The 18,049-nt window shown below is 59.5% G+C and overlaps 1 protein-coding gene across 1 annotated transcript in view; it reads right to left on the bottom strand.

The window, feature by feature from the left end:
• FARP2 (FERM, ARH/RhoGEF and pleckstrin domain protein 2) overlaps positions 1-18,049 on the bottom strand; it is an 81,696-nt gene that overhangs the window by 20,796 nt on the left and 42,851 nt on the right. Inside the window, exons 11-15 of the mRNA XM_036022621.1 lie at positions 17,833-17,901; positions 17,088-17,145; positions 14,804-15,047; positions 4,829-5,004; positions 165-254 (exon numbers count right to left, since the gene is read on the bottom strand). Of these exons, the coding sequence (XP_035878514.1) occupies positions 165-254; positions 4,829-5,004; positions 14,804-15,047; positions 17,088-17,145; positions 17,833-17,901 (637 nt within the window). The remainder of the gene's footprint in view (positions 1-164; positions 255-4,828; positions 5,005-14,803; positions 15,048-17,087; positions 17,146-17,832; positions 17,902-18,049) is intronic.

Consider the following 18,049-nt stretch of genomic DNA (forward strand, 5'->3'; position numbering starts at 1 on the left):
TTGGCACATGCCTGGGTTGCTGGCCAGGTGCCCAGTAGGGGGAGCACAAGAGTCAACCACACATCAAAGTCTCTTTGCCCTCTCCCTTCCCTCTCTCTAAATATATACAAATAAAATATTTTTTAAAAAGAAAATCAAAATAATAAAGAACTTAGTTTTCATACCACAGTAATAACTTCTAAATCCTTCAGGTATGTTCGTTCCGTAGCAAGAATCTCCTTTGCTATGAAATAGGCTTCATCCGCTCCTGGGCACTACAAGAAGCACAGGCAGTGACCACATGTCTGCTGGCCACGTCACCAGTGTTCACAACACTCACTTTCTTCTGTTCAAGTTAACATTGTCATGCAGTTTCATCCATAATTCCTAAAAAGATTTCCTTCCAGGTAAAAACGTAAGTTTGGTTGTAACTCTTTCACCTGCTTTTGTCAGTTATGTTATTTGTTTGAGAAAAGAAATGCTGTTCAAATATCAACATATACTGAAGTTTATTATTGATTTTGTGATGAAACGATTGTTCAGCTATCACTATCAGGAATGTGGCTAGTTAACACACAGACACTTGAGTGTGTATATATGCATACATGCGGCTATAAACAATTAAGCCTAACTCACAAAAAGTCATTAAAATTGTCAGTGTACAATCTAGCTGTGCCCTGCTAGAGTACTAGGTGGTTGACACGCTCAGAGGGCCAGAGATAGCCTGGCTCTGGAGCTCTTAAATCCCCATCAGGGCCTCTGCCGGACGTGCAGATGCCAGCAGGTTAGCCAGCGAGGGTGGGTCCCTCAGGAGCAGGAAGGGCCACGCCGCACCCCTCGGCACCTGGGCACCCCCACACCCAGTGCCCAGCTCTCAGTGTTCTAGCTTGATGGTTCCTTCTCCTTCTCCAGCTGCAAGTCAGTGGTCCAGCTCTATCCCTGCATGCTTGCAAGGCTGCTGCTCCATCAGGCTGAGGACTTCTGAGACCATCTGTCCTCATGCCTGCCATGCAAAAACCTATGAAGCACGTGCCAGAGGCACTTGGGATGGGCTCAGGAACACAGGTCCCTGTCCTGGCGCTGATGCCAAGAGGCATGGCACAGGCTGATGGGGAAGTCACCCAGAACAGCAGAGAAGGGCTCTGGACACGAAGCAGAGCAGGAGGGGGTAGGGCACCCGAGGTCTCGAGCAGGGGGGTCCAAACTTTTGGTGTCTCTGGGCCACACACTAAATACATTGTGACATGTAATTACAAAAAATCTCATAATGTTTTAAATAAATTTACAATTTTGTGTTGGGCTGCATTCATAGCCATCCTGGGCTGTATGTGGCCTCCGGGCTGTAGGTTGGATACCCTGCTCTAGAGAGTAGACAGGCTGCCTGTGCAGAGGGCAGGGCTGGAGACTAGGTAGTGGGAGACAGGTCAGAGATCAAGGACAAGGGTGGGCACAAAGTGGGAGAGCCGGCCACTGGCAGGAACACAGGGGTCTTGGGGTGGTACAGGCTGGGAGAGCCCCACTCTTCAGGCCTCTTTCTACCCTGGCTGGGCAACAGGGGCGGGGAGTGGCAAGATGAGGGTGGGGCCCTGGATACACTCTAAGGGTCAAGTTCTGGTGGGGCTGGAGGTTCGAGTTTCCACCACGAAGGGGGCAAGGATGATGGCAATTTTGGGCCCAAGTCATTGGGAAAGAGCTGCTGAACCCTGCAGGTGACAGGGCTGGGGAGGAAAGTCAGGGGTCCGGTTGGCACCTGGGGAGTTGATGTGCTTTACTGTAGATGCCAGGGGGAAGCAGGCTGGTACGGGGGTCTGCAGCCAAGAAGGGGAGGCTGGGCCTGAGGCTGACATCTGGGGGCCCACATCATCTTCCCTGTGACCCCACACCTAAGTGAGGTTTAGGAGAGGCGGTGACAAAGGCATGTTCTTCCTGCGAGCCCTGGAGCCCACGATGCGACCGGCCTCTGCTGGGCACCAACGTCTCTGCCCCCGGACAGTCCGCATGCCCAGTGCCTTTCAGAGCCCATGTCCTGCTGGCCTGCCCCGAAACGCTGTGTGTGGAAGTCTGCTGGCCACTTCCCACACTGGCTCTTCCCCAGTAACGGACTCAGCGGGAGTCGCCATGAGGACCTCCTCTGAGGTCGCAGGTGCCCCGTCCCGGCAGCCTTCCCCGGGAGGCCTGGGGCCTGGGGTCCAGGGCTCTGGCCCTCTTCCCCAGAGAGCAGAAGGGTCACCTTTCCATTTCTTTCTTTTGGCTTCATGCTATTAAAAAATGACTTTTTGAAATCCAAACTTGGTAAGATCTCTTTTTATTTTTACTTTTTGAGTAAGATCTCTTTAAAGTGCTGCATCTCCACCTGAGCGTGACATGACCAGTGAGCTCTGTGGGTATGAGCCGCCCGAGAGGCCCACAGTCACAGTCTGGGAGGCTCGGTCCCCTGCGGCCAGCCGGGGGCTTCCTGACTGCCGCACTCGGCCCGCTATCCTGCTCCGGCCCTGAGTGCCAGCCAAGGAAACGGGTCACCGGGGGCTCTAGACCACAGCCTCCCCTGGAGGGTGGAGGCTCTCGGAAACACAGCCACAGCCGCATCACTAATAGGATCGTGGCAGCGTCACAGGTGCCAGCAGGTAGTGACAAGGAGACACCCGGAGTGGAGCAGTGGTGGACAGCCTGCCCGTGGGGCGGGGCTGGCCCGTCCCCAGCACTCGGGAACCTTCTCAGTGGGGAGGAGGCCAAGCAGCCCACCCACACCTCACTCCAGCCAGGCTGGGTGGTGGGAGGGGAAGCGCAGGAGGGGACCACGCTTTCTGCGGATTCCTGCCACCTGTCTAGGAAGAGAGCGGCTGAGAGCCCAAGGGTGGTACCCTGGCCACTGCTCTCAGCCTCACACCTGTGCCTGGAGGGAAGCACTGGCCACCTGCAGCTTTCACACCTTTTGAACGTTGTTGGGCCTCAGCAATTTCTACTAGAAAGGAGGAGAACGGCGCATCAAGCGAGCGACGCTGGTGACTAGGCGAGGGGGTTCTGGGAACCAGCCTCAAGAGTGCCCCTGAGGGACGGTCACAGCCCCTGTCTCTCCACACAGCCCAACGGCCCAACACACACACCCCGGGCACACCCAGGGGCTGAGGGACTCAGGCTGCCCGGGTGCTGCCAGGGGGTCGTCAGAAAACCTGGGGGCTGGGGCCTCACTGGGGACGCCGATTCACAAAGCCGGCTCAGAGTGCAGCTGGTCACTCTGCCGCACGCCCACGTTTGCTCTGGGTCGGCCCCTGTGCTGGCCTAGGGGGCAGAGGTGAGGACTGTGCCACCCCAGGAGTCCACTATGCTCGGCCCGGCTTTTATATGTAGCCCGGGACACACGGCATCACAGCCTGGCATGGCTGGAAGTCAGGAGGCAGCAGGGGTGAGAAGGGGGGAAGGGTCCCACTCTGTGAGGTGCCTACACAGTGACTGCCAGGTCTGGGTAACAAAGGCCACAGCCACCCACCATCAGCCCAGTTACCTTCCAGTGTCAGGTGTCAGAGGCCATCGCCTACAGAACCACCTGCAGGTCAACTACTGTATTAATACAGAAAGTAGCAAATTATAATTCCGTGTTTTAAACAGTTTTCCTCCAAGCCCTTTTTGTTATGGCATCAAAGCAACATGGCCATGACGGAGGCCTGAGGGCCGGGGCTGCCAGCTGTCCGGGAGGCCCTGACTACTAGGGGGTCCTCGGCTGGAAGCCGTAAGGCGCTCACACCTCGTAAAACGGCAGGCTTTCCATGCCGGGGCTGCTGTCCCTGAAGTGGGCCCAGGGGACCCGGCACAAGGACAGGGGTCGGCAGGGGGGCTCCCTGTCCTGGGAAGGGCTGCACCCCACCGCTGAGGAATCTCACGGAGGCCCTGACGCAGCATGCTCTCCGGCCAGTTCAGGAGGAAACACACGGGGTGCTAAGGTGGTCGTGACGACAGCTGCCCACGGGGCAGACACCTGTGAGGCAGGGACCCACTATTCAGGCCCAGCCCAGCTTCCTTCAGGTTTGTGGCCCGGGGGCCTCCATGCTGTGCAGGGGAACAGACAGAGGGCTCCCGGCTTTTCCCTCTCCACGGTGCCCTGGGGCCCACACAGTCCACAGCCCATTACTGTAACCACTCTCTTCCCCAAATGTCAAATTCCCTGGACCCTTTGTCCTTCCTCTTGTGTCCCCCCTCCCAACCCACCTCACCCTGACTGCCTCAACCATGACACAGCCCAGGCTGCAGGCCAGAGCCACGAGAGCAGGAACGGCCAGGAGGCCACCGTGCCACCACCTCTGGCCACCACCTTGTTCTCGAGCCCTGCACTCTCTACCTGACCTCTCGGCACCTGCCCCACCCCCATCCCTGACAACAGGCAGAAACCTGCAGGAAGATCACCTCCACTTGCCACCCTAAATCCACCCCTTTGCAACAACACTCCAGGACACACCTCCAGCACCCACTCATCCATTGGCCCCTGTGCCGCCCCTGCCCCAGACAGGACAGGTCCCCAGCAAACCCTCCCTGCACACCAGACCTCCCCCAGTTATGGGGTGAGGGCTCCCCCAGGGCCTGCCTGCTCCCGTCACATCCCTGGGATCCAGCCCAGCACTGGGAGCCCACGCTTGCCAGGCACCCTTACAAACGTCCTGGAAGTCTCTGAAAGTCGCAGGATCCCAGGACGCAGTTTCTCTAGGGAAGCCAGCCCACTGTCTCCTTCCGCTCAGCAGGCCCGGGTGTAGGGATGTATGCCCAGAGCCCCAGCGCCTCCCCGGCCCAGGCTTCCCGGCCGAGAGTTTGCAAACCCAGGCCCAGCAGCATCAAACCCCCTGCTTGGGGTGGTGCCCACCTTGTGTTTCAGCTCCTCATCGTCCGTCCTGAATCCGCCAGCGTCGCTGAGGCCAGGGCTCAGGAGTGGGAAGGAGCCCTGCTCGGCTGGGCCCGGAGTCCCCTGAAACGCAGGGCTCAGGCTCAGGGGGCTCTTCCGGGCGGAGGGAGGAGGCTGAGCACTGTCCACGGGAAGGCCTGGAATTGAACGGGGCAGGGGACGGAGTGAGAAGTGAGAAAGGGCCGGGGTGCGGGCCAGACCCCACGTTCTTAGCAGGTGTCAGCCGACACCAGCCGTACACCGCTCCGCGCTGGGCACTTTGGAAACTGTGAATACGCTGCGACCACATGTGACTCCCAACACGACAGACAGTGAGCACGAGACAGGCTGATGGCTGACCAACCGATTTCACAGACACCAGCCACAGGTGTCTGGGTCCCCGGGGCTCCGTGGAGTCCCAGGGACTTCTCTTTGCTCTTGCGAGGGGGTGACTGATAACGTCAGCCGTACACGCCTGAGAGTGGGAGAGTCAGGGAGGGGCACCTTCCGCGTACGAATCGGAGACTACCAGACTGGTGCTAACGCATCTGGAAGGGATGTCTACTCCAAGGCCGGGTTCATGAACCAGTCGTTAAAAAAACACTATTTATACTGTTTTCTGTTCTTTGAATTTCTCATGAACAAAGATTTATTCTGGTTTTCTGCCATTATACCATGAGAAATTAATGCTTATTTTTTTTCGTCTTTCTTGAAACCATGTTTGCTTTTGACTAGTCAGAAGCCAACATTTTGGTCTTGTTCTAAGGAGGCTAACGATGAAGCATATTCTAGCATACATTTTGTAGTAAGTTCTCTTATCCATTCTTTTTTAAATTCCCAAATGTTTATTTCTAATGTCTCCCCATGCAAAATCAGTAACTATTAAATGCTGAGTTTTAAAGATACCTTTAAAGCAGAGTTTTAAGAAGAAACTTAACTGCTGTTTAAAAGCTCCTTAAAACAGAAATTTACCTTAGTTTCCAAATGTTTGGTGTTTTAACACACACACTACCATTATCTCTAACTGACTCAGTCAGCTTCCGAATGTCGGAATAGAAGTAAGTTGACCTGAGGCCGGGTGCTGCTCCCTCCCCCGCACGGCTTCAAAGCAAGGCCCTCCAACATGACCGCTGGAGACCTCAGGGGTGGTCACCTGCAGGGATCAGTTTCTAAACCAGAGCTCGGGTTATGGGGCCTAAACCACGCAAGTGCGTATGCAGGCGGGACGGCTCAGAGCAGCTCTGTGAACACCCAGGGTGCCTGTTTCCTGCTCCCGATCGGGCGTTGTCAACTGGACCAGGAGGGTTAGGCAGCCCTCTGAGGTGGCGGAGGCCTGGAGGGGACCCTTTTTTCACATTGACAAATCTGGGTGCCAGCGAGGTGCTTCCGAGGGTGAGCTACCAGTGTAAGGACGGCAGTTCCCTCCGGAACGTCTCACGACCGGCAGATTGAAAGCACGATGGAAAACACCCCTCACACTAGACGACCGGACAAGACAGGACATTATTTACCACCAGTGTATTAGAACTTGCTTTTATTATACATTTTTAAAATATGCTAAGCAGCCTTACAATAACAAAAAATTCCCCCGCCCCTCCCCCGCCCCAGGCTGGGTGGACCCTGCTGGTTCTGCAGGGCCAAAACCCAGCACAGCCTCCGCCCGCTGGACAGGGGGCAGGTGTCCAAAGACCAGCTGTTTAGGGCTTGTCTCCAAAATCCTTTTTGTCCCTAATAAGCCCAAAATCGCATAATGAGATACTTCCACACACCGAGAATTTAGGGAAAAAAGTCTAGAGGTGACTAACACCTCATGTATTCATTCTTCACGACTGTACTGTCCCGGATGTGAGAGCCCAGGTGTGTCACACGCATCGGCTACGGAGCAGGTGCCAGGTCACTGCTGAGCGCCGAGTTGCCGGCCGCTCCCTCGGAGACGGGCGGTCCCACAGCAGCTCCCTGCGGGCGGTTTACCAGAAAGCGGCTGAGAAACTTGACTTTATTTTTTGATAGCAGGTGGGCTGAGGAGATGGTGTGCCCGCGGACGGAAGCCGGTCAGCCGGCACGGGCCAGGAGAGCCGGCAGCCCGCAGGCGCGGCGCCCGGTGGCCAGCCCCTCCGTGAGAATGCATGAGGGGACACCCCTCCAGACGGGCCGCTCACCCGGAGGCTGGAAGTCATCCTTCGCCGGCTGGTGCTGTCGGTTCCTATCGTCTCACGAAAACGGTCAACTTACGATGTAGCAAACAGATTAAAAAGTACCAGAAACTGCCCTTGAACATTTGTTTTTATTACATCTGTCAGCTGCAGCACGAGGTTGTAAATCACACCTCCTTGTCATTCTGCAAACACAAACCCGCGAGAGAGGCCGGCAGATCTGCGGGGAGATATTTTGTCAAGCAAGGGCTCGTTGACGCCCAGGCTGCCTGAGCGCACCCCCAGGCCCCACCCCAGCCGGCGTGGCCAGTCTTCCTGCTGCGTGTGAGTCACCAGTGCACACTGCACACCAACACACAAGTGTGCCTCGGCTGGGCAGGCGTCTCGCCAGAAGGGACGCTGGTGTGGCCCCGTGCCGCCGTCACGCCGTCTCAGGAAACCCCACCCACATCCTCCACGCACACAGGAGCGCACAGGTACAAGGCAGAGAACCTCAGGGTTTTAAAAGTGCTGAACATCACATTTTAGGTACCGCGGACTGCGTTTAGCTTTAACTGACACGGTGAAGAATTACTCTGAAATTTATCTGTAAAAACAGACCCCGTGTCTGCCCCGGGTCCTCCAGGAACAGGAGGCAGAAGTCAGCACTGTTCTGAGCGACCCGAGTCCCTGCTGCAGGGTCCACCTAGACCGGGCGTGTGCTTCTAGCCCAGGCCGGCATCCAGGATGGCCGAGTCCTTCAGTTGCAGGCAGGGAATTTTCGGAAACTCTTCAACTCTCAAAATCAAGTTGCTGAAAATGACAGACGCAAATGGTAGTTGTTTTGCGGAGCTCTGGATTTCTGCCGGAGCGGATCGGGCTGTCCACCCATTCACAGGCAGGCTCTGCTCTCAAAGCTGCGAGTGACAAAAACACACGTAAAACTCTATTTCAAGCGGTCAGCAGTGCGCACCTGTGGCAGCTGATCTTCTTTGTGGCACTCATCATTTCCAAAAACTTCTGATTCGTGTAGTGTTTGGAATGTCATTTCAAAAAGCACAGTATCATACTTTGGTGCTTACCTTCACTTTCTTTGTCTAACTAGGCAACGTAAGACAGATACCACATTTCGAGGTTAAGCTTACTTTTACTGTAAACCTTTAAATCCTCTTCTTCAAATCTCTATAATAAATAATCTTGAAACACTTTGCCTAATGCTGGAGGAAGAATGAGCTCCAGTTTGGAAGATTCAAGGTGAAATCTGAAGGTTGACTGAAGCATGAGGGGTGGGGTCCGGAAGCTCCTGCAGCTTGGACAACGGCTCGCTAATCCGGTAGGAAAGGAAAAGGCCGACTCCCCCGAAGGGTCCAGGTGAACGTGAGCTTGTCGCCGGGTTAGCACAGAAGTATCTCGGGCTCCGTTTCTGGACTAGATGTCACGAGGCACTTCACGCAGAGTTTGGCTCCGAGACAGAAGCGGGAGGCAGAGAAAGGACCCCCGAGGGGCCCTCCTCTCAGTTCACCTCAGACCGCGTCTTCCCCCAGACACCGGCTGCCCGTGCTTCTGCGAAAGGCAGGTGACACCTGGCACGGGGTGTGGCCCCTCTGTGGGCGGTGCCCACGAGCTCGGAGCGGCGCCCGGCCCTCGGACCCACGTGGCAGGTGTGCACGCGGCTGTGGTGACCTGAAGGTCAGGGGGTAACACCACGCAGTGCCTCCAAAAGCATTTTTCGGTCTTTCTCTTGCTTTGTTCTAAATAATCAAGACTCCTGAGAAGAAAAACAGGCGCCCTGAGCCACAACAGAGCGGCAGTTGGGGCCACCTGTCTGGTCCTGTGCCTGCCAGGCACGGGGTCTCCTCTGTGCATGCGCACCCACGGGTGGCCCAGGGGACCCCCCCCCCCACGTCTTTGTTCCAATACCTGACACCTTTTGTGTCCAACTTGGAGAAGCCGTGACTCCTCTGAATGATTACAAGTTCTCTGAACTACTGGATCGATGGTGGCAAGGTCCCCCAAGCGAACTGACAATTCAAATAAACTGGATGCCGCCTGATGTGCCTCGAACGCACGGCGGGGCAGGGGCAGCCGGCTGACAGGGCAGCCCACAGCGCGAGCAGAGAGGCGCCTCTGGGCAGCCCCTGAACACCTGTATCCACCACACACGGCCTCTGCAAGGCTCCGCGCGACACGCACCGTCTTCGGCCCCGAGCTGGGGCACTGGGTGGTGGTGGCCTCGGTCGGGGAGCAGGGCCGGCCAGACATGGGAGGGAGCTGGCCCTGCGGGACTCCCCACCATCTTCTCCAAGGGGGGGTGACTGCCCAGCTGGGGTCCTGGGAGTTTGTGCCTACAGGCGCTTGCCTAGCAGGGCACTGCCACCGGGCCTTGGTGCAGCGCCTCCTACTCCCTGCCACACTGGCACCTTGAAAGCCAGGGAGGGGCCCAGCGCCCCCCGGTCTCCACCCCATTCCCCCAGGTGTCTGAGCTGCTCCAAGCAGCCCAGAGGGACCTGCTCTCCCTGAGGCCTCTGCCCGGGAGGAGGGGGTGGGGCATCCCCAACCCCGTGACTCTCCTGGGGCCTGAGAGCAAGGAGGCTCCAGGGAGCCGGCAGGAAGCTGCTGGCCGAACGGGAAGCCAGTGCCCAGCTGGGGGAGACTCGGCAGCAGCAGCGCTCGCTGCACCAGTTCCGTCGGGAACGTCACAGGTGGGTCTGGGCCGTCCGCTCTCCCTTCAGACTTCAGAGACCGAGAGCGAGTGTCCTGTGCACAGGGCGAGCCCAGGGTGCACCCGAGAGGCTGCAGACAGACGCTGCCTTTGGCCAGAGCCTCAGGCTCGTGCGGGACGGGCCCCCACACGTGTGCCCAGACCACGGTCGGCCGACAGAGAGCGCTGGAGGGGAAGGAGGGCCGGGCTGAGAGAAGCATGCCACCCCCTCTGGGGTGGCTCCTGCCCACTTCTGGACAGAGAACCGCACAGTCAGGGCCGCCTGTTGCACAGAAGCCTGTGACGTGAGAGACGTCTGGGAAGACGTCAAAAACCCGAAGATGTTTCAAGGGATTCATTTAACGTGTGAAGTAATCTTGAATCACCTAAATCAAAACTGTAAGCAAGTAGAGGGAAAGAAAGACAGCTAAAAGCCCATTTAAAAGGTCATAGTAAATATTTCCTTATTTTATTGAATAAACAATTTAAAAATTTTTGAGTTAGTACATATCTGCAGATTTATAAAAGGCAATTTCAATAGAAAACAAGCTTTGTAAGTACCACAAACCAGGCAAAATAATGTCTCGTTAAAGGAAGAACAAGTTCGCAGGGTAACGAAATGCCAGTTCCTTTTCTCTCCAGTTTCTAAGGGAGTGTGATGCTTCCAGGCACGGACAGCACCTCGGGGCGCGCCAGGCCCTGTGGGATGCGAAGGGCTGACAACAGCCACCACAGCGTGTGGTGACAAGCTTTGTCCCTTCAGGACAAGGGCCAAGCCAAACCCCGGCAAAGTAAGGCTCCATGACCTTGGAAACATATACTAAAATCCTTAATTTTTAGTGCCTGAGAAAGCATTGACATTTTTGTCTATAATTGTTCTGGTAATGGATTCCTTTAGGTCCCGTGAACCAAGAGGGAATGGCCCTGCCGTGAAGGTGTGGGGATTGGCGTCAAACGTCACCTGCACAGCACAGGTAGGTCCCAGCTCGCACGTGTGCAGCTGACACGTGCGCCACACGGCCCCCACCGCAGCCCTGGGCGCCTGCCCCGAGGGCAGGGCCCACGCAACGCGAAGGGCCCCTGTAAAGGCACACAACCCACAGGGTAAATGTCTTCCGAGTAAGCCTTTTCGGGGTGCTGTTTCTGCTCCCCACCTGCCTAGCATCACTGCTATTTTCAGGACGTGTGTTCAGTGCAAAAGTGTTCAGCCCTGACCCGACTCCGCAGGTGGAGGGAACCGGGGCCCCCCCACCCCTGCCCCCCCGTGCACACCACACCTCCCCGGCGGAGCGGCGCTGCGGTCAGACGGGGGCGTCCGTCGGGGTCTGCACCGGGGTCTACAAGCTTAGCCACAAACACGGACTTGGCAGCTAATACACGTAACATCCTGCCTGAAGCAGGGTGCACGATCAGAGGTGGGCACAGTGGGGACCACGGGCACAGCCCGCCAGGCGGTGGCGGTGAGGGGACAGTGCTGGACGCGGGACAGCTGGCAGCACCGACACGCCGGCTACCGTCGGCGGTGAGGCCCTGGTCTGAGGTAAGGGACAGCAGACGGAAGGCGAGACCGTCAACACCTCGCAGGCACTTCTCAGCCACACACTCTCCGCACCTGCCGACGTGGACCCACACGTCCCCTTCGAGTCTGAACCACCACCGTCCTCGGGGGCCGGGACCACCCAGCCCAGGCGGCATCGCTGCATGACACTGGGGCTTCTCACGACCAACCACCCAGGGGCCCAGGACCCCCAGGGCCCCTCAGTCTGGGCTGCTGTGGGTGTCTGGATGTTTACTGCCAGCCACCTCTCTCTGGGATCGAGCAGGACAAGGCCACCGCTGGAGCGGCCCACCACGAGCAGAAAGCCACGACGTGGGCAAGAAACGTGGTCCTTCGGGCCTGCTTTCCTCTGTTCCTAAAAGAGTCCCCCTCGGGTGGGGGTCACACTTTGCTCCCTCAGAAGAAAAAGGAAGAGCTGTGAGCAGTGACCGGAGAAGCCACAGCTGATTTTAAAGTAATTTCACTGTAGAGGAAGAGCTGTAAACTTATCATGAACTCACTGGAAAGTAAAATGTAAAAACTCATCCAGGTCTCGTGAAAAAGCTAAACCTGGGTCTGAACGCGGGGCCTCCATCAGCATGGCCCCCGGGTTCCACAAGCCACTGGCACAAAAGGGGTCTTCTAAAGATGGGGGACCTAAGAGCTGCCAGCCACGTGGGGCAGCCAGACGCGTGGGGACCGTGACCTGACCAAGTCGGACGGTGATGAGCCCTTGGGACGAGGGGTGGACGTGCGCCTGTCCTCACTGGCCGGGGGAGTGTGAGCGGGTGTGTCTCAGACGAAGTGTGGAGACTCAGGGAAGGTCGCCAGCGAGCAGGGACCCGTGGGAAGTTCTGCAGCACAGAAGGGGGGGTGGGGTGTGGTCCAGCTGCCTGAACGGGAAGTGCTCGGGGATGGGTTTGGTCCTCGTGCTCCCACCCTCACTTCCGTAACCCCCCACCGCCCGCATCGCCGGCTTCACCCCCTCTGGCCTCCTGCTCACACGGTGCTGTGGGTCCCTGAAGGAAACGGGGACAACGCGCCAAGCAGCAGCCCCACAGGACCGACCGCTGAGGCCCCGGAAAAGCATTCTAGACGGAACGTGTTAATTGTCTCCACCGTACAGACCCCAGGTTTGCTTTCTGGGTTTGCTCTCTGGGGGACGCAAAGGGAAAAACAAAACGTCCCAAACGTGCTTCTCCGGTGAGTGGCTGCTGACGTCACCTTCACCACCAGAGCCCCACAGGTTGGCCACGCAGGTCAGCCAGCCGCCGAGGGTCCACGACCCAGCACCTGCGGCTCAGGGGAGGGTGGAGACCGAGGGGCTGGCAGCAGCCGGTCACCCCAGATGCCAGCCCAGGGACCCGGGCACGGGCAAGAAGGCAAGGCGGGTTAAGGCAGCTACGGAAGTGGGAAATGACTCAGTGCACTTAGCCCCAACCCTGGGGGTCCCGGGTCAGCACTGAGGAGGAGAGACAGAGCGTCACGAGAGGCCCAGGGCCACACAGCAAGCCCACCCAGACGCAGTCACAGCCTCACAAACCTGTGAATGTGGTTCTGCGGTCCCAGGGGAGAGCAGGGAAGATGAACAACAAGACCCGAAAGACAGAACCAAATGCCAGCATACTGACCGGCGTGTGTCCGGGGCTGCAGTGCGGGCACGCTGGGGCCAGGCACACGGTGGTGGTCTCCTGGCCGTCCGAGGACGGGCATGCGGGGCACGGTGAGCTGTGAGCACCCGCCCCTCCCACGGCAGTGTGGACCGGGGCGCCGTGGGCCTGCACAGACACCTCAGCCTGGCTGACCTGCGTGGGGACGGCCTGTGTCCGTGACGGGCCGCAGACACGGCTGGCTGCAAAGTGCCACCCAGCCCCTGCCCGACAAGGGACCCCTCTCCTGAGGAGAGGGGGAGCCCCCTGACATTCGGGGGTCCCCGGATGCCTGTTCACTTCGGCAAAGAACCCACTCTGTCAGTGCAAGCGGAACGGCTCTGAGGCTGACCAGTGCGTCTGGTGTGGTTCTTCTACTTTCCGCAAAGCCCTGTGACGCCCCACGCGAGCTCAGCAGAAGGAAACAGTCGGGGCGTTCAGCCAACCCCCCCCCCCAGGCCCGCTGCCCCCACACAGCGCTCTCCCCGGACACCCTGGGGGTCACGGGTGGGCTGGTGTCTTCGGCACCGGGGCCTCTGGGCAGCCCCAGGGAGCCTGCCTCAAGCACACGCTTCCCTCCCAGGGACCCCGTGCGGTGGCTGCACGAGCCAGGCAACGCCCCCGTCCTGAGGGGCCTTGGCAGCGTGCCTCACCCTAACAGGCAGCCCCGGGAGGCGGAGGACACGCGTCCTACCGCGGGCCCACGCGTGTCAGGGCTCGGTGACGTCCCGAGTGGGCGGCACCAGCTTCCAGCCGAGTCAAGGCCCAACCAGAGACACAGAGCTGCGAGGCGAACTCTCCAGCTGCGGGGGGCTAGCGGTCAGCAGCGTCTGTTTTAAACTCGGTGCCTAGCTTTAAACATCGTTCCAGGTGGAAGTTTTAGTTCTGTGACATTCAAATCAGAAGGACCGATCAGAGATTCAGGAGGAGGAGGAGGAGGAGGAGGGCTCCCTGGCCAGCAGCCCGCGCTCACCAACTGCACGAGGGGAGCGGGGTGGGCACGTGCAGGCCAGGGCGGTCAGCACGGGCTCTTGTCCACCTGCTCGCCCAGCCTCACGCTCTGCACACTGCTCTGCAGCTCGAAAACCACCCTCTCCCCGCTGCCCGGTGCGAACGGGCCTCCGAGAAACAGGCTGATGTCCAGGGGGGCCTCGGGCTCGGAGCCCCAGGAGTCGGCCTCGCTGCTGCTGGAGTCGTCGGCTGTGGTGGGCGGGCAGCTGAGCTGCTCCAGCTGGTCGAGGATGTCGGAGAACTGGAAGGCCGAGCTGGCCTCGGAGCGCACCGAGCAGGCCGGGAAGTTGGCCATGGAGCTGGCCTCGGACTGCTGCGCGGACAGGCCGAGCAGCGGGAGGTGGCCGAGGGAGCTGCTCAGGGACCGGCCGTTCCTCAGGGAGCTGCTCTCGGACGGGCTCAGCAGGCTCTGCATCAGGCTGGCCTGGGCCTTCACCTCCAACAGCTCTGACGTGTCCGCGGGGTGCACGCCCCCAAAGCCGCCCTCGCCCCCAAACTCAAAGCCACGCTCTAGGCTCACGGGCACTGCCTCCACGGAGCACCTGTCTGGGCTCGACCGGGCAGAGCGCGGGAGGCCGCACCGCGAGCCCCGGAGGGCCAAGCCGCCGTACGGGCACGAGAACGCCTCCGCCCCCCCGGCGAAGAAGGAGATGTCTGCCGGGTCGTCGTCTATGAACTCCTCGGACACCTGCAGCGGGGCGTTTGTCAATGTGAAAACGGGGGCCCCCCCGCTGCCCTGCGGCTCGGGCGGGCACTCCCCTGTGGAGGGGGGGGAGCCCGCGGCCAGGCCCCCCTCACTGGGGTCACGTTTACCGGCAGCTCTGTGCTCCCTGCCGGCCCCCGCTGCCCCCTGGTCTGCGCCACCGCGACTCTGCCCCCTGGGACCGTCGGGGCTGCGGCTCCTCACGGCCTGACAGAACCCGGCACCTTGGCAAGGCTGGAGCGCGGGGGGCCCGGGGGCCAGGGCCTGTCTCGCGCCGGGGCCGTCCGGGGCTGCACGGCTCTTCTCCGCAGCCGGCCTCCGGGTGTGGGGGGCTGGGGGCTCCGTCGGGGCGTCCGAGACACCGGGTCGGCCGGGCGGGGCCGCAGGGGAGGCCGGGGCCGAGAAGCAGGAGGCAGGCGTTGACGGCGGGGACCCGGGAGTCCTGAGGCCCTCGGTGAACGAGATGCTCTGGGGGTCAAAGTTAAGAGAAAAACAAGGACATCATTTCACAAACCACCACGGGAGGCGGCAGGGCGCACCAGGCCCCAGTCCGCGAGCCTCCCCCTCCCGCGCCCCTCCCCAGCGAAGCGCTGGCCAGACGCGCCTCCTCGCCGCACAGACGGGGTGCCAGCGGGGCCCGGGCCCTTCCGCCCCTGCCTCCGTGGCAGCACCAGCCTGCGGCACACAGACGCCCTCCCAGGACACCGGCCGTCTGCAGCCTGCGTGCCTCGGCACCCGTGGCACCCTGCGGCTGCGCCAGAAGGCTCCTGGGCGTCGGCCGCTTCCTGGGGGGGGGGGGCGGGGGCGGTGTGTGTGTGTGTGTGAGAGAGAGAGAGGGAGAGAGAAGTCAGCTGGAGAGGAACCGAGCCAGCCGCTCGGCCTACAAGGCCCCGCAGCACGGTGCTGGCAGGAGAGGCAGTGCAGGTGCCGCCCCCCCCCCCCCACGCTCACTCCAGAGCGGCCCCGAGGGGGTGAGGTGCGTGGATGGGCACAGGCAACGAAGCGGCCCGGAGCCCAAGGCGACTGGGAGGAGGCGGAGCAGCCCCAGGGTGAGGGGCAGAGGCTCGCGACAGAGACGCCAAGGACAGTGGCCAGAGACGCCAGGCAGACCCGCTGCGCCGCCTGCTGCCCTGCACCCTGGACACGGAGCGAGCCTCCTTGCGCCTGCAGAACACGCCACACCACGTGTGCACACACAGCAGGAGGGTGGCCCGGCCACAGGTGACCAGACAACACGGTGACGGGGCAGGACGCCTGGAGGTGGACGTGATGGTGGGAGGAACAGCGAGCGACCAGGCTTTCAGGGACAAGACAGGCGCCCCCGGCCCTGAGACCCGTCTGTCTCGAGTGTCTGTGACGTCCCCTTCTCTCCCTCGGTCACACTCAGCACTCCCTGTGGCTTTTCAGCAGTGGTACCAGAGACTGAAAGCTTAAAAGTAGTTTTTAGACCACTCCCCCACTCATAAATTTGAACTTTGTTAAAGAAACAAAAATAAGTTGCTTTAATTACAGTGGACTCAACAAGGAATTCCTAGGTGTGAAACACACCTAGGAGAGTTCAAGAATGTTTCTGTTTGAGAAGCTCGGAAGTTGGGGCGTGTGAGCCCTCACGTACGGGGGACAAGGGCAGCCTCTGGAGACACTCAGCAGGGTCAGTGGCAAACCGCCGACACGAGCCGACGCGGGGCAAGGGTAAAAGTTACAAGTATGAAACTCCGTAGCCACAAGAGCAAGCAGTTGTGATCTTCCACGACAAGAGTGAGATTCTCCCCAAAAACAGACTGGCCGAGGAAGGTCGACAGGAGACAGGAGGAGCCTCGGGGGAGGGGATGCCCACGGCCCTGCGCAGGGGCCCAGGACACTGCTGTCGCGTGTCGGGCCACGGTGGCCAAATGTCTTCCGTACACCGCGTGTGCCTGTGTACAGTTTTGTTTTAGTACCATTGTGCTCATGCGAAACACAGGAGAGTTATAAATTTGTTTCCTCAGTTTCAGCCTTAAGTAGCAAAAATGTCCCCTTCAGGGAATCAACTTAACTGGGCAAATCCCTTCCCTAGGCGGACACGCGGCAGGTGAAGCCTTTGTAACAGAACAATGTTCACCCAGCTGTTTTCCTGCCACAAGCAGCAGTCGCGTCCAGAGAGGAGGGGAAGGTCGCTGAGGGCGAGGGGACAGAAGCAGCCGGCGCCTGCCCCCGGCGGCGGACGGATGGCCCTGTGCGGCCGGCCGCGCCAGCCGTCTGTCCCCTGCCTCCGTGCACCCCTTTCGGGGCTCAGCGCCATCTGCAGACGCGCAGCGCTGCGCTCATGCTGGGGTGAGCCCGCGACAGCCGTCCCGTGCCCAGAGCCTGCCCCTCGCTCGGGCTCCTCTGTGTGAGCAGAGCCCGAGGCCTGGGTCGGCTGCGTAAGGGACAGGGCCAACCTCAAGGCTCCTGGCCACCACTGCCAGGCCGTTGCCCGGAAGGGTGCAGGTGACTGACGCGGTGTCTGTGGGACCAGGAGGGACTCACCTGCTTCGGCAGCTCTGCCGTCAGGGCGTGGCTGGGCGTCCGCACCCGGCTGTGTCTCCTGCGAAGAGAGAACAGGCGGTGAGCCCCTCTGACCCGGCGGCCCGAGGAAGAGCTCACACAGAAACATGGCTGACACTCGGACAGAAGGCGTCTAACCAGGAACAGGGAGAGGAACAAAAGACAACAGAAAACAAGAAGGACGCGTCCCGGGAGAGGGAGAAGAGTCCTCTCACACTGAAGGAAAAACTCCACGTGCCGAGAAGCAGGTGAGGGTCCAGACGCAGCTCACCAGACTGGGTGAAAACACACACACTGAGCTAAACACACTGGAGACTCAAATACGGCCCCAGCCAGTGTGGCGCAGTGGACTGAGAACCGGCCTGTGAAGCAAAGGGTTGCCGGTTCGATCCCCAGTCAGGGCAGGTGCCTGGGTTGTGGGCCAGGTCCCCAGTAGGGGGCGTGCAAGAGGCAACCACACATTGATGTTTCTCTCCCTCTCTTTCTCCCTCCCTTCTCCTCTGTCTAAAAACAAAGAAAATATTTAAAAAAAAGAAACTAAAATACTGTGCCCTTGTACAATAATTATATACAGATATTACAAATTCACTATAAAAAAAGAAACAGAACTCAAGTGTCAGAATACACATTTATGGATTTGAAGTGACTTTCATTCAAACGAAGGCTGAAACAGTTCAGGTGTTGATGTTAAAAGCACACCCGTGACCCCCAAAGACCCCGAGCTCACCTCTCGTAGGGCGTTCTCCTGGCGGCGCCGTCTCGGACATAGTCCACGAGCTGCTTCTGAGTCCGTCCGCTGTGGGCGGGAGTTCAGACGTTAAAGAGAAGAACCGACCGTCGTCCGCGGCATTCACTTCTCACGCAGGCAGAGGGCGGTGAGACCTGACCGTCTTCCCTCACAAACCTCGTGTACATCTCCAAGTCGTGCTCTGCAGTAGCATCGC

This window comes from Phyllostomus discolor, chromosome 4, assembly GCF_004126475.2.
Source record: "Phyllostomus discolor isolate MPI-MPIP mPhyDis1 chromosome 4, mPhyDis1.pri.v3, whole genome shotgun sequence".
NCBI lineage: Eukaryota > Metazoa > Chordata > Mammalia > Chiroptera > Phyllostomidae > Phyllostomus > Phyllostomus discolor.